At 42.3% G+C, this 12,598-nt stretch overlaps 1 protein-coding gene across 1 annotated transcript in view; it reads right to left on the bottom strand.

Annotated features, from left to right (window-relative positions):
• The window catches only part of CACNA1E (calcium voltage-gated channel subunit alpha1 E), a 791,083-nt gene that overhangs the window by 670,232 nt on the left and 108,253 nt on the right, over positions 1-12,598 (bottom strand). Inside the window, exon 2 of the mRNA XM_033915447.1 lies at positions 3,028-3,133. Within this exon, the coding sequence (XP_033771338.1) occupies positions 3,028-3,133 (106 nt within the window). The remainder of the gene's footprint in view (positions 1-3,027; positions 3,134-12,598) is intronic.

Below are 12,598 nucleotides of genomic sequence, written 5' to 3'. Positions count from 1 at the left end.
CTTTTGCCTACTATGTTGCATAGTTTGGTGTCATCGGTGAATAATGTAATTTTACCTTGAAGCCCCTTAGCCAAGACTCTTACAAAGATGTTAAATAAGATCGGGCCTAAGACCGAGCCCTGTGGCACTCCGCTGATCACCTCTGTCGTATCGGAGAGAGTACCGTTTACCACTACCCTCTAATCTCAAACAACTTAGGGATTTGGGTTCTAGTTAGTTAAGTTTTTCTCCTTTAACTAACTAATGAAAACAAACAATCCCTCCTAGTGTCCTCAACCAAAATAAGCTTTTATTTTTCCAAACTCATGTGTTTCTTATAAGCCATAAGCGCAGTGAAATGAAAAATTCAACAAGACCTGTGTCCTATTTTACAGCAGTAAACTCTGTAAAGTCAGGAAATTATTTAATTTGTTTTCTAACCCATTTTTCCCAAAGAGCTCAGAACGGGTTACAGTAGCCAAAAACCCCTATAAAAATATTAATACAAAGAAACCACCTTCCTTTCCTCAATAACAATGTTTAAAAACCTTAATCAGAAAGAAATAGTACTTAGTAACAAATCACTACTTCCTAGTAAAATAAAAACCTCTTTTAAATATTTTACCTCAAAACAACATCAGTCCAGATCACGGATACTCTAACTAAAAACAGAACACAGAACCTCAAATTATAACCATCAGTCAACCACAAGAACCTTAAGTCACCCAAACCTTGAAGAGATAGCTAAAGTTCTGCATGTTGAACAGTACAGGGACCTTTAGTTGCTGTACCAGAGTGAAAGACTTCCGACCGTTTTCTTACCCCCCAGTTTCTTGAACAGAGGCTGTGTCTTCAGTGGCATAGTAATGGGGAGTGAGGGGGGGGGGGTGGTCTACCCTGGGCGCCGGCATCCCTCCTCCTCTCCACTGCCCCACCTTTTCCCATTCCTCCTCTCCACCCGTGCGTTCCCCTTCCCTTAGACCCCTAAAGTTGTTGTTTGCGATGGTCAACAACATGCTCTTTGTGACCCCGCCAGCTTTCCTGCTGATATCATTTCCGGGTGCTGCATATAGGAAGTGACATCAGAGGGAGAACTGACGGGATCACACGGAGCACATTGTTGACCGCCATGAGCAACAACATCAACTAGAGATCCAAGGGGGGGCGCAAGGTAGGCAGAATTGAGGCAGGGGGGCACCTCTGCCCCGGGCACCTCTCACCCTTGCTACGCCACTCTTGTCTTCCTGAGAAGATGGGAGGACACATCCCTTGGAGGGGAAAACTGGGCTGGTACAAATCCCCAGTACAAGGGAGGATTTCTTGTCTTTGACTGCAGATCCACTACCACTGCATCTGAATGCAAGGGGACCAGCATTTTGGCTCCGAGTCCCTGGCCAATTCCTTACCATCCTCACTGTAACATCCTTTTATCTACTGAAAGAGAGGTCTTTGACTAGCATAGTCTTTGACCCTAAAGAACATGGAGTGGGAGCCAGTGTCAGAGAGCCAAGTCAGCTGCTGAACTGTCTCGAGAAAGTGCAGAACCTACCTACCATAAGGGCTGTGAAGCAGAGTAAGGAATTAACAAGACGTGGTACTACTGAATCCAGCTTATGAAGGAGAAAACAGAGACTGGGAAGAGTCCCAGAAGATTGACCAAGGTAAAACCTCCAATACTAGAACTGGGGAGAAGCAGCTTTATATTAAGTCTAATATCTAAGAATAGAGATTTAGAATGGAGAATATAAAAGGGCAGGAGCAACTGGGTACTGCTCCTACCTGGGCCAGACACCAGGGATTTTGACTTAGGTAGGCCCAGGATGGCATCTTTGTGTGAAGGATTGCCACTAGGGGAACTCTTCAGGTTAAGGGAGAGGGAATCTGGTTGGAATGGCACAAGGAAGAGGCCTTGATTAGGGGGAAATCAGAAGAGGGGCTTTCAGCTTGGGAGAGTTAAAGTTGCCATATGGCTCCAGAAAAAGGAGGACTGATTTAGGCATCCTGGTTTTACTTCCACTGAAAGTAATGGAAGTAAAATCTGGATGTCAATCTTTTTCTGGAACTCAAAAAAATATGAAAAACTATATCAACTGAGCGATCTTTATCTTAATACAAAAACAGTTATCACTTCATAAAGTTTTAATAACACTTTTTCTTTAAATATTTGAATACATAATAATATTTGCATGTGTGAAAAGCTCAGACCCAACAACCAAAAACTCTAGTGAATAAACACGGAGCCAGTTGTTAATGAAACCATCACAGCTGTCCACTATCTCGTTCCACTGCATACAGACATCTCTTTAAAATGCTAATAAAGCAACTTGTACTTATCTGAAGCGGTGGAGTTGCTGGGATCTATCCCACAACTGCTCTGGTCTTGTAAACTTATGCGAATATTGCTACTGCTGTCTCAACTTCCCTCGACACCCCCCCTCCCAAAACTCAAGTTTCACGAATTGGAGCTTCTTCAGGAGGAAACACCGTTTGGACTCCCGCCCGAACTAACTGACAGCAAAGGAGTCATATGGCTACCCTAGGGAGAGTAGTACTATAGCCACCACTATTGCTGAAATGCACTGGCCCCCGAGCATTGGTCCACGGCTTGGTGACTTGATGCATCCGGGTGGTGAAAACATGCTGCAATGAGGAAAAAAAGCTATATGCACTGATATCTATTTGACACATCCTAGGAGTTTATCCACCTGTTGATCAAATAAAGTTTAGTTACCAAATGCATGGACAGACTAGAGAAAGAAATACATAATGGTGGCTCATTATGTAAAGCTTTACTTTTTACCGATTTTGAGTGAAGCATTCATACACATAAGGAATACAAAGATAAAAACAGAGTTATAGAGAAAACAAAGGTGTAAGAAGAAGAGGGACAAAGGGAAATGAATAATAACAGTTCCTTCCTATGCATGATAATTAAAGAGATAAAAGCATCCTTATCTACTTACTCATCATCCGGTAATAATCACTATCACTTCCTCCTGTAACATGGAAAAGAAAGCAAACAAGAAGAAAATGGAAAAATGCACTTACTAATCTTCGAGACATGGGAGTCTTGTCATCTTCTGGAAGGTGCTGCTCCAGTGCCAGAACAATGCAATTTGCGATGATCGTGGCAAGAATCATATATTCAAATGGAGTAGACAGGAGGTTAAGGGAAAAGGTTATCAATACCTCTCATTTATTTTCCGATAATCACTTCAGCTCTACCCTACTCAACTCTGTTTCCCCAGTCCCCTGGCTCATTCACCTTCAAATGCGGTAAACTAATCTCAGGGATATTTTGAATGAAGTCCAGTTATTTGTGCACTGCATGGTAATTATTGGGGAGACATTCCTAGCATCAGTGAAGCAGTAGCCTAGTGGTTTGCACAGTGCCCTGAGAATCAGAGGAACTAGATTCAATTCCCACTGCAGATCCTGGTGAATCTGGACATGTTTTTTAATACTCCATTACTCCAGTACAAAAAAAAATGCCTCTATATAATATGTCATTCACTTTGATTATAACCACAAAAGATGGTATATCAAATCCCATCACCCCCCTTTAATCTACCATGCAGTAATTATACTTAGAGATAGAATTTGATAACTTCATCTGCATTATGTCATATTATAATGGACTTATTACCTGCCAGTTCCCTTAATTAGCTTCAAGGCGGGATGCAAAAAGATCAAACTGATACATAACACCACATTTAAACTAATTTCAAAAATTTCTGAAGCATACAAATTTCAAAAGGAAGTTAGTATGTGTGAACTGCAATGCTCAGTCCATGACAAAGCCCACCCATTTGTCATCCCATTAGCATATGGAGTATGCAGTTGGCATGTGAATTGCTGTCAATGCCAGCATGATAAGTTTTCCACACATTAATTCACATACTACTTAGCACACCATTATTAGTAGAAGGGCCTCTGTGTCACATTGCTGAAATATTTGGAAACAAAAGGAAAAAAAAGGAAAAGCAGAAAAGTAATCTTTTTGTAATGGATGTATTTCTTGTTTAACTACCTGGTATTATGCTCTCTTCACATGGTTTGAAAAACCAAGAAGCCAAATTTAAAAACCATTTAGGGAGTTAGCAGTGGGTCCTGACCGCAGAAAGTGGTTTGTGATGAAAATTCCAATCTAGGGAGCAAATGTCTCTATATTGTACAGCAAAATTTATTCATATGAGTAGAGGTGGGGTTAGGGTCATTTTAGGAGGTAGAGCTTAAAGTGATGCAGACAGCAGTAAAGTTCAGCAACTCTCCATATGACTGAGTGAAATGCATAAATTGCACAAATAAAGAACATATCCATTCAAAGTTATTTTGTGCTTATTCAGCCATTTCACGTAAGGGCCTGAAAACTCAACTGGCTGGTGGTCCTCCAGGACAAGGTTGAGAACGACTGCCTTAGACGGATAGGTTAGCTCAGGGGTGGTGAACAAAGGCCACAATCCAGTCAAGTTTTCAGGATTTCCCCAATGGATATGCATGTGTTATGTCTGCATAACTTGGAGACAGTGCATGCAAATAGATCTCATGTATATTCACTGGGGAAATCCTAAAAACCCGACTGGATTGCAGCCTTCGTTCCCCACCCCGGAGTTAGCTGAATATATATATAAACTTTAAATGAATAACCTTTTGAAATTATATATTCACCCCCAGATTTGGGCAACCAAATTTGGGCACGCTCTCAAGAAGTGCATGCAACTTAATTGAATAATGAGCCAATCAGTCAATAACTGGATGCCAAGAACCGCTTATTGACATTAATTGGCGCCAATTAGGATTTGTATGCATAACCAGCTGCATGTAATTCTACACCACTGGATACCCAACTCCCTTAGCACATATCTCAAAAGGGGGTAAAGCCATGGGAGGGATATGGGTGGGATCAGGGGTGTTCCTAAAATTTGGACACAGTGTTATAAATGGCTCAGCACACCTAACATAGGTGCTAGCATTTATTTATACACTGCTTATAACAAAAGTGGTTTACATTCAGGTACTCAAGTATTTCTCCTTATCTGTCCCAGTGGGCTCACAATCTATCTAATGTACCTGGGGCTTGAACCTGCAGCCTCAGGGGGCCGAGGATGTAGCCCTAACCACTAGGCTACTCCTCCACACCAGGTTTCAGCAGACATCAATCTGGTGCCCAGAGTTAGGTGCGGGAATCAGTGCTAAGCACTATTCTATATAAGGTGCCCATTTCTGAACACCATTCATAGAATTCCCCCGCTCAGCGCCTGACTGAATATTGCCCTTCAAGCTTTTATTTTCAACTGTCCCGCGTCAACAGAACCCAGAGCTCATGAAATCCTTCAAAAAGTTTTTTTGCTTCATAAGCTCCTTTAACATTGCATTTATGCAAATATGTTTAAAAATGTTAACATGTGCCAAGCTGACATTTTTATAGCTGAAAATAGTCAGGCATTTAAGAAACCTTAGAGAGAAATCAAAACCATTCATTATTAAAACTAGAGTTCCAATATTTTACTCCCATGGTTGGACCTTTTTCATAGACTGAAATCTTTCCTCCATCTCTCTTCCTTGAACAGCAACAGGTTAAGTAAGATCAGAAGTATGCAATATTTAGCTCAAAATTTCAAAAGATTTGTACTGTAGGTAAGTATCACTGATAAACTGATAAATCCTGCTAAAGAGAATGCAATGGGAATTTGGAAATATCCTTCTTTTTTATCTTTATTAAATTTTCAAGGCTAATCCAAAGTGCATAAAATTATACATACATTAATAATCATAATCAGCACTTACAATCCCCATCAGTAACAATACAAAACGAATTACCCCCCACCCCTCCCTTCTAGTGTACAGCATACTGGAACCTATCAGGCTATATGCTGGAAACGAAGACTGGAAACTGACAGGGTTGACGTTTAGTCTAGAAGAGGTATGCAGGCAGATTAATAGGCTTAAGAGCGATAAATCCCCGGGACCAGATGGCATCCATCTAAGGGTCATCAAGGAACTGAAAAAGACTATAGCTGAACTGATTCAACTAATAGCCAATCTGTTGATCAAATCGGGAAAGATTATGGAAGACTGGAAGGTGGCGAATGTTACGCCGATCTTCAAAAAAGGTTTGAGGGGAGATCCGGGAAACTACAAACCGGTGAGTCTGACCTCAGTACCGGGAAATATGGTAGAGGCGCTGATAAAGGACCGCATCACTGATCACCTTGACAGACATGGTCCGATGAGGACCAGCCAGCATGGCTTGACAAACTTGCTGCACTTCTTCGAGCGAGTAAACAGGCAGATAGACAAGAGCGACCGGTCGGCATTGTATATCTGGATTTTCAGGTGTTCAACAAGGTTCCACATAAACGCCTACTTTAGAAAATTGCGAGCCCTGGAATCGAGGGTGAAATACTCAAGTGGATTAAAAACTGGCTAGAGTATAGGAAACAGAGAATGGGGGTAAATGGACAATACTTGGACTGGAAGAGCGTCACCAGTGGGGTGCCGCAGGGCTCGGTGCTTGGACCCGTGCTCTTCAACATCTTTATAAAATATCTGGACATTGGTACGACAAGTGAGGTGATTTGCAGATGATACGAAGTTATTCAGAGTAGTGAAGACACAGGGGGGATTGCAAAGATCTGCAACGTGACAATCAAGCTTGAGAAATGGGCATCGACATAGCAAATGAGGTTCAACATGGATAAGTGTAAAGTGATGCATGTCGGGAACAAAAATCTCATGCATGAATACACGATGTCCGGGACGGTACTTGGAGAGACCTCCCAGGAAAGAGACTTGGGAGTTCTGATCGACAAGTCGATGAAGCCATCCACGCAATGCGCGGCGGCGGCAAGGGCAAACAGAATGCTAGGAATGATTAAGAAGGGGGATCACGAACAGATCGGAGAAGGTTATCATGCCGCTGTACCAGGCCATGGTGCGCCCTCACCTTGAGTACTGTGTCCAGCACTGGTCACCATACATGAATAAGGACAGAGAAGAGTGACTAAAATGGTTAAGGGGTTGGAGGAGTTGCCGTATAGGGAGAGATCGGAGAAACTGGGCCTCTTCTCCCTTGAAAAGAGGAGACAGAGGGGACATGATCGAAACATTCAAAATACTTACAGGAATAGACTTAGCAGATAAAGACAGATTGTTCACCCTCTCCAAGGTAGGGAGAATGAGAGGGCATAGATTCCGTACAAATGTAAGGAAGTTCTTCTTCACCCAGAAAGTGATAGAAAACTGGAATGCTCTTCCAGAGTCTGTTATAGGGAAAAACACCCTCCAGGGATTCAAGACAAAGTTGGACAAGTTCCTGCTAAACTGGAACGTATGCAGGTGAGGCTGGACTCATTTAGAGCACTGGTCTTTGACCTGGGGGCCGCCACGTGAGAGGACTGCTGGACACGATGGACCACTGGTCTGACCCAGCAGCGGAAATTCTTATGTACATTCAATCAAGGAATAAAACAAAGGAGATAACCCCACCCCACCTGGATGTGTGTATAAATCTAAAGTTAGTTTAAGGTAAAAGCCAACTATGCCGAAGTAACAAAAGTTGTTAATGGACCCCAAACTAATCTGAATAAATTATTATGCCCCAACATGTCAGCGTTCATTTTCTCATACTTATTACACAAACATAAATTCGCCCACCAAAAGGTAAAACTAAGCCGATCCCAATTTTTCCAATTGTGGGTAACCATTTGCATGGCAATCCCGGTCATAATAAGGAAAAATCGGTATTTATTCTGGTCCAACGGCGGTTTAATATGCAATATTATCCCACAGATGACTACATCATAAGTTAATGGAATCAATGATTCTAGTATGTTATTAATATGTCCCCATATCGACCTCCAAAAATTGAGTATCAAAGGACAATGGAACAACAGATGATCCAGTGTCCCTATTGCAAGATGGCAGTGCCAGCATCTATTAGATTTAGAACAATCTAACTTCTGCAAACGAACTGGGGTACAGAAAGTTCTGTGTAACAAAAAAAAGGAAATATCCTTCTATGCACAACGATCATCCATCTGAAGATCACATTTCCCAGTTTACATTCACCCTCCCCCCCCCCAAACATGGGTTGACCCGGTGGCATAGCTGATGTTTAGTTCTGTCACAAAGATGGTGCACTCTGACTCTCTAGCAGAAAGGCTTGCACCACAGCACAGTGAGGCACTGAACAACTCAGTCTTGGAGCAGACTTCCTTTTCAGCTCTCCGCCCAAAAGCTGAATCACAGCAGCAGTCTCCTCTGGGGAGGTAAAGGGGACAAAGAAGCCAAAATAAATGAGGAAAAAAGCAATGAGAAAAAGGTGTTTTTTTCCGAGAAGGTTCACTTCAGAGCTCCATTACTGTCAGTTACACCTTGCGGACGCACAAAATAGATGGTTTCTGCTTTTGAAGCTTGCAGTTTAATGAGACAATCAGAATGAAATGCAGACAAAGAGGAGATAAAGATGCTGGGGAAAGATTCAGAACTTTGACAAGATGCTTGACATCCTACTACTGGAGGCTAGTGGCTGCTGGAAAGGTCACACAGTCTGGAGGAGTCAGAAAATACACCTATTATGGAAGGAGTGAGACAGTGGCTACAGGAGGGAAATGACAGATAGAGGAGCTCTCAAAGACAGCTTTAGTATTCTGTTCTTACTTGTTTAAAGCTTGTCATTAAATTTTCCTAAATGGATACTATTTTACTACAGGATTACCACTTCCCTTTGTCAATAGGAGTGTAAATAAGACGGTGAGTTAATTTGGGCTGTCTCCTTGGGGATGTGGCCACTGATGAGGTCACTGACTAGTCTGTAAGGTGTTTTAGAGATAAGAAGTCTTTTTGCCTCTTTTCTGCTTCCCAAAAACAGACTGGATACTCAAGGGAAAGGTCATCTGGAAGGTGAATCTTTAAATACCAGAACTGACCTTGGGGGGGGGGGTGTAAAGGAAAAACAGAGTAGTTGGGTCTTACCTCCTTTCTGGCTCGGGAAAGAATTTGAAGTTTGCAGACAGTGCCAGAGGTGGAAGTTGCAGGCAAGGGATGTGCAGTGAGTACCAGAGATGAGTTGTCTTCCAAGAGAAAAGGTGTATATTGGGGGAGCCTCAGAAGAAGGTAGAGTATAGCAAAAGTTTGGAAAGAATGCCAGAGCAGAGTCTTCTAGGGTTCAGGAAATCAACAGAGAAGAAGTGGAGTGAGAGTTACCTTCAGAATCAAGGGGTGGCTGTCCCAATAGTGGTAGACAAAATCTTAGTAGAGGATTCAATGAGTCCCAGAAGAAGCAAAGAATCCAGAATTTAAGAGACGAGGAATACAAATTCAAACATAGGAGATGGGTGACAGAAGAAGAGATGCCAAGTGTCATTTTCATGCTGTTATCTTCTTAGTTTGATTTTCCTACATAATGTCTAAGAAATACAACAGATGAATTGCATTAATCCCTTTACCCCCCTTCCCCCATTTAAAAAAAACCGCGCAAGAGATTTTAAGCACCAGCCAGCACGCTGAATGCTCCGCTGCTCCGAAGGTCATAGAGTTCCTATGAACGTCAGAGTAGCGCAGAGCATTCAGCACATTGGCCAGCGCTAAAAACCTCTTGCAAGGTTTTGTAAAAAGGGGGGGGGGGGTAATTCACTAAGAAAATATTTTTTTATTGGGTATACATTCTTCTGGAGTGGTCAGTGGAGTTCTTTGAAGTGACTGTGACATCTGGGAGCAAGGATAAGAAGCAACGGAAGTGTGATATCTATGTTCTGTAAGAGTTTCCCCCATCTCCACCTCTTAGAACCCCACAAGAGAGGTAAGGAGAGGTCTTGTTCACATACTGTCAGTAGGTTCCTGGAACTTGACCACAGGGAATCATGGGAGAATCTGAGAGGAAAACTGGAGGAGCCTGACAAGAGAACTAGAGGTGATGTCAATTTCCACAGTTCCTAGTATCCACTCATGTTAACCTTGGCCCTACCAAAAAAAAAAAAAAAATCAGACTTGGGTACGTCACCGACACAATCCACTGAGATCGACTACCATTGGTATCTCTACAATATTATCAAGAGTAACCAGTTATAAAGAGACAAGCATAGGTGGCACTTTCTCAGCGGAATCCTCAATCTAACCAAGACAAAAAAAGATAAAGAAAAATTGGGTGGGGGGGAGACTCAGCTAAAATGTGGGTTTCAGGACTAGGAGAGTAAGTGAAAAAAAAAAAAAAAAACACCAAAAAACCCCAATTAGCTGAATCAGTAGGAACCAATTTATATAAGAGCAGAGCAAAAGGTGCATGATATAGAATCCAGTTAATACATAATCACCAGCAATTTTTACCTCACTGCCTTTTCTGAGACCAAGTGTTAGAATTAAACCATTATATAATATTGCTGGTATGAATAAGATTGCACCATTTATCCTCTGCAGCCTTCCCAGCTAGTGCGACTGCTGGGAAGGAATCTGAGGAATGCCTTCGATTCAGGTGATTCTATTGTCTTAACTTATGCTACTGTTTTTCAATCATCATTTCTTAAATCTTGATATGCTGTCAAATCATGAGCAGGTCAATACAGGTATAGAAACAGAAAAGAAAACACAAATTCTGATAGGAAAGGTCAGGAAACAAAAGGAGCACCACTAAATGCAAACTGAGACAAACATTCTTTCCCTTTAGGTATATCTGAATGGGCCCTTACCCTGAGCCCCCCAAAACTTTTGTAAATAGAAAGGTATTTAACATTATCTTACATTTCTTGAAAGGTTCTGTGGCCAACAAAAAAAAATAATGGGCGCTGATTTCAAAGAGCCCGGGTAAGCCAAACAAACATACAAGAAAAAGCACTAGTATATGTGGCCTTCAGACAGTGCAGGGATGGCCTACCCATAAGGCAGCGGAATGCTTTATTGTTTGGGGGGGGGGCCCCAAGGGCTCCACCCAGCAGGATCCTGCAGCATTTCTCTCTCCAGCTCCTGACTCCCCCACCGCCTCCTCCCATTCACTGTAATTTTATGTCTTCAGGCAGCTGCCGCAAAGCATCAACAAGCAGGCCTGCCCCGGAAGTTTTCATTGTGCAGCGACGCTCGTTGACACTGCACGGCAGCTGCCCAAAGACTTAAAATTACAGCACGGGTGGGAGGAGGTGGGTGAGGGAATAGAGCTAATCATAACCAACTCTTCCAATCACCAATCTTTGAGGGAGGCCGCGGCCTTCCCTCATTCCGACGCCCATGGGCCTACCTATGGTCCATCAATGATCTAAGTGCTCTTCCAGGCACATAAGGAGAGATTGACAGCCAAATAGGGTGGTGTCCTTGCATATAAGACCCTATGAGTTAAGGTACAAACTTGCAGCACTTTACTGGCTCTGGATGACCTGTCACAGATCCAGATCATAAAGCACAGACAAAAAAATGTTGACAGCTTGGTCGATATGTAAGCACATCAGAATCCTCCAAAACTAAAGCCTCAGGAAAGCAGATTACCACCACAACTAGTGTCTGATGCACTATCCCAATCTTGAAGGAAAAGTGATGGAGGATTAGTGCACAAAAAGTGCCAAATGTAATGGACTAAGCAACAGTAATTATGCTAATATGGTCTTTGCTAAGGTCAACACAGCATTCGCATTTATTCAAAGAAGACGACCTAAGAGTAACATCTTTATATAAAGCTTCATAGACCTCAGTGGTGTAACTGTGTGAAAATCAAGTTTCAATACACACAGATCGTTATCGGTCCAAAAATTTTTTAAGTATTCAATTTTCATAAATAGCTTTAATAAATAGAAATACTAATCTTAAATGTGCAAGAAAACGCGACTCGGGGGTATGTACTCCGACAGAGCTATGTTTCGCCGAATGACTTTATCAAGGATTCCTCCTTTAAGTCGGCCGGAGCGATGTCTCCCGTGTTTCCAAGTTCCTGCATGAACTTGGAAACGTGGGAGACATCGCTCTGGCTGACTTAAAGGGGGATTCCTTGATACAACCATCCGGCGAAACATGGATCTATGTCGGAGTACATACCCCCGAGTCGCATTTTCTTGCACATTTAAGATGAGTATTTCTATTTATTAAAACTATTTATGAAAATTGCACTTTAAGCACTTTTGAAATATTTTTGGGCCAATAACGATCTTTGGTGTAGAATATACTGTATGTGTTGAAACTTGATTTTCACACAGTTACACCACTGAGGTCTATGAAGCTTTATATAAAGATGGACTAAGTAAACCATTCCTAACTTCCACAACCACATCATAAAGCACACAAAAAAAAAAGGCTGGTACCACTGTCACAGTTTTATCATACAGAAACACCAGCCCACCCCTCTCAAACTCCTGAGAGAGGGAAACAGAGACATAACCCGACAGCAGCCAAAGTGACAAATATGACTAATCCCCTCCCTCCACCAGGTTTCGGTTAGACCTATGATCTATGCCTCTGACTCATTAATAAGGAACCAGTGCCAATCAAATATCTGTGGCCCCTGCTACCATTATCACATCCACAGACAGCATGTGGCCGTTACTCCTGGCTCTCCTATAGCCTCACAGTCAATGCTACCATCAACCTCCACTTTACATGGAGCCCACAGAGACATAATTCTAGTGCAGACTCATGAGGAAGT

This window comes from Geotrypetes seraphini, chromosome 12 (assembly GCF_902459505.1).
Source record: "Geotrypetes seraphini chromosome 12, aGeoSer1.1, whole genome shotgun sequence".
NCBI lineage: Eukaryota > Metazoa > Chordata > Amphibia > Gymnophiona > Dermophiidae > Geotrypetes > Geotrypetes seraphini.
This window is presented reverse-complemented; position numbering and strand designations above follow the sequence as displayed.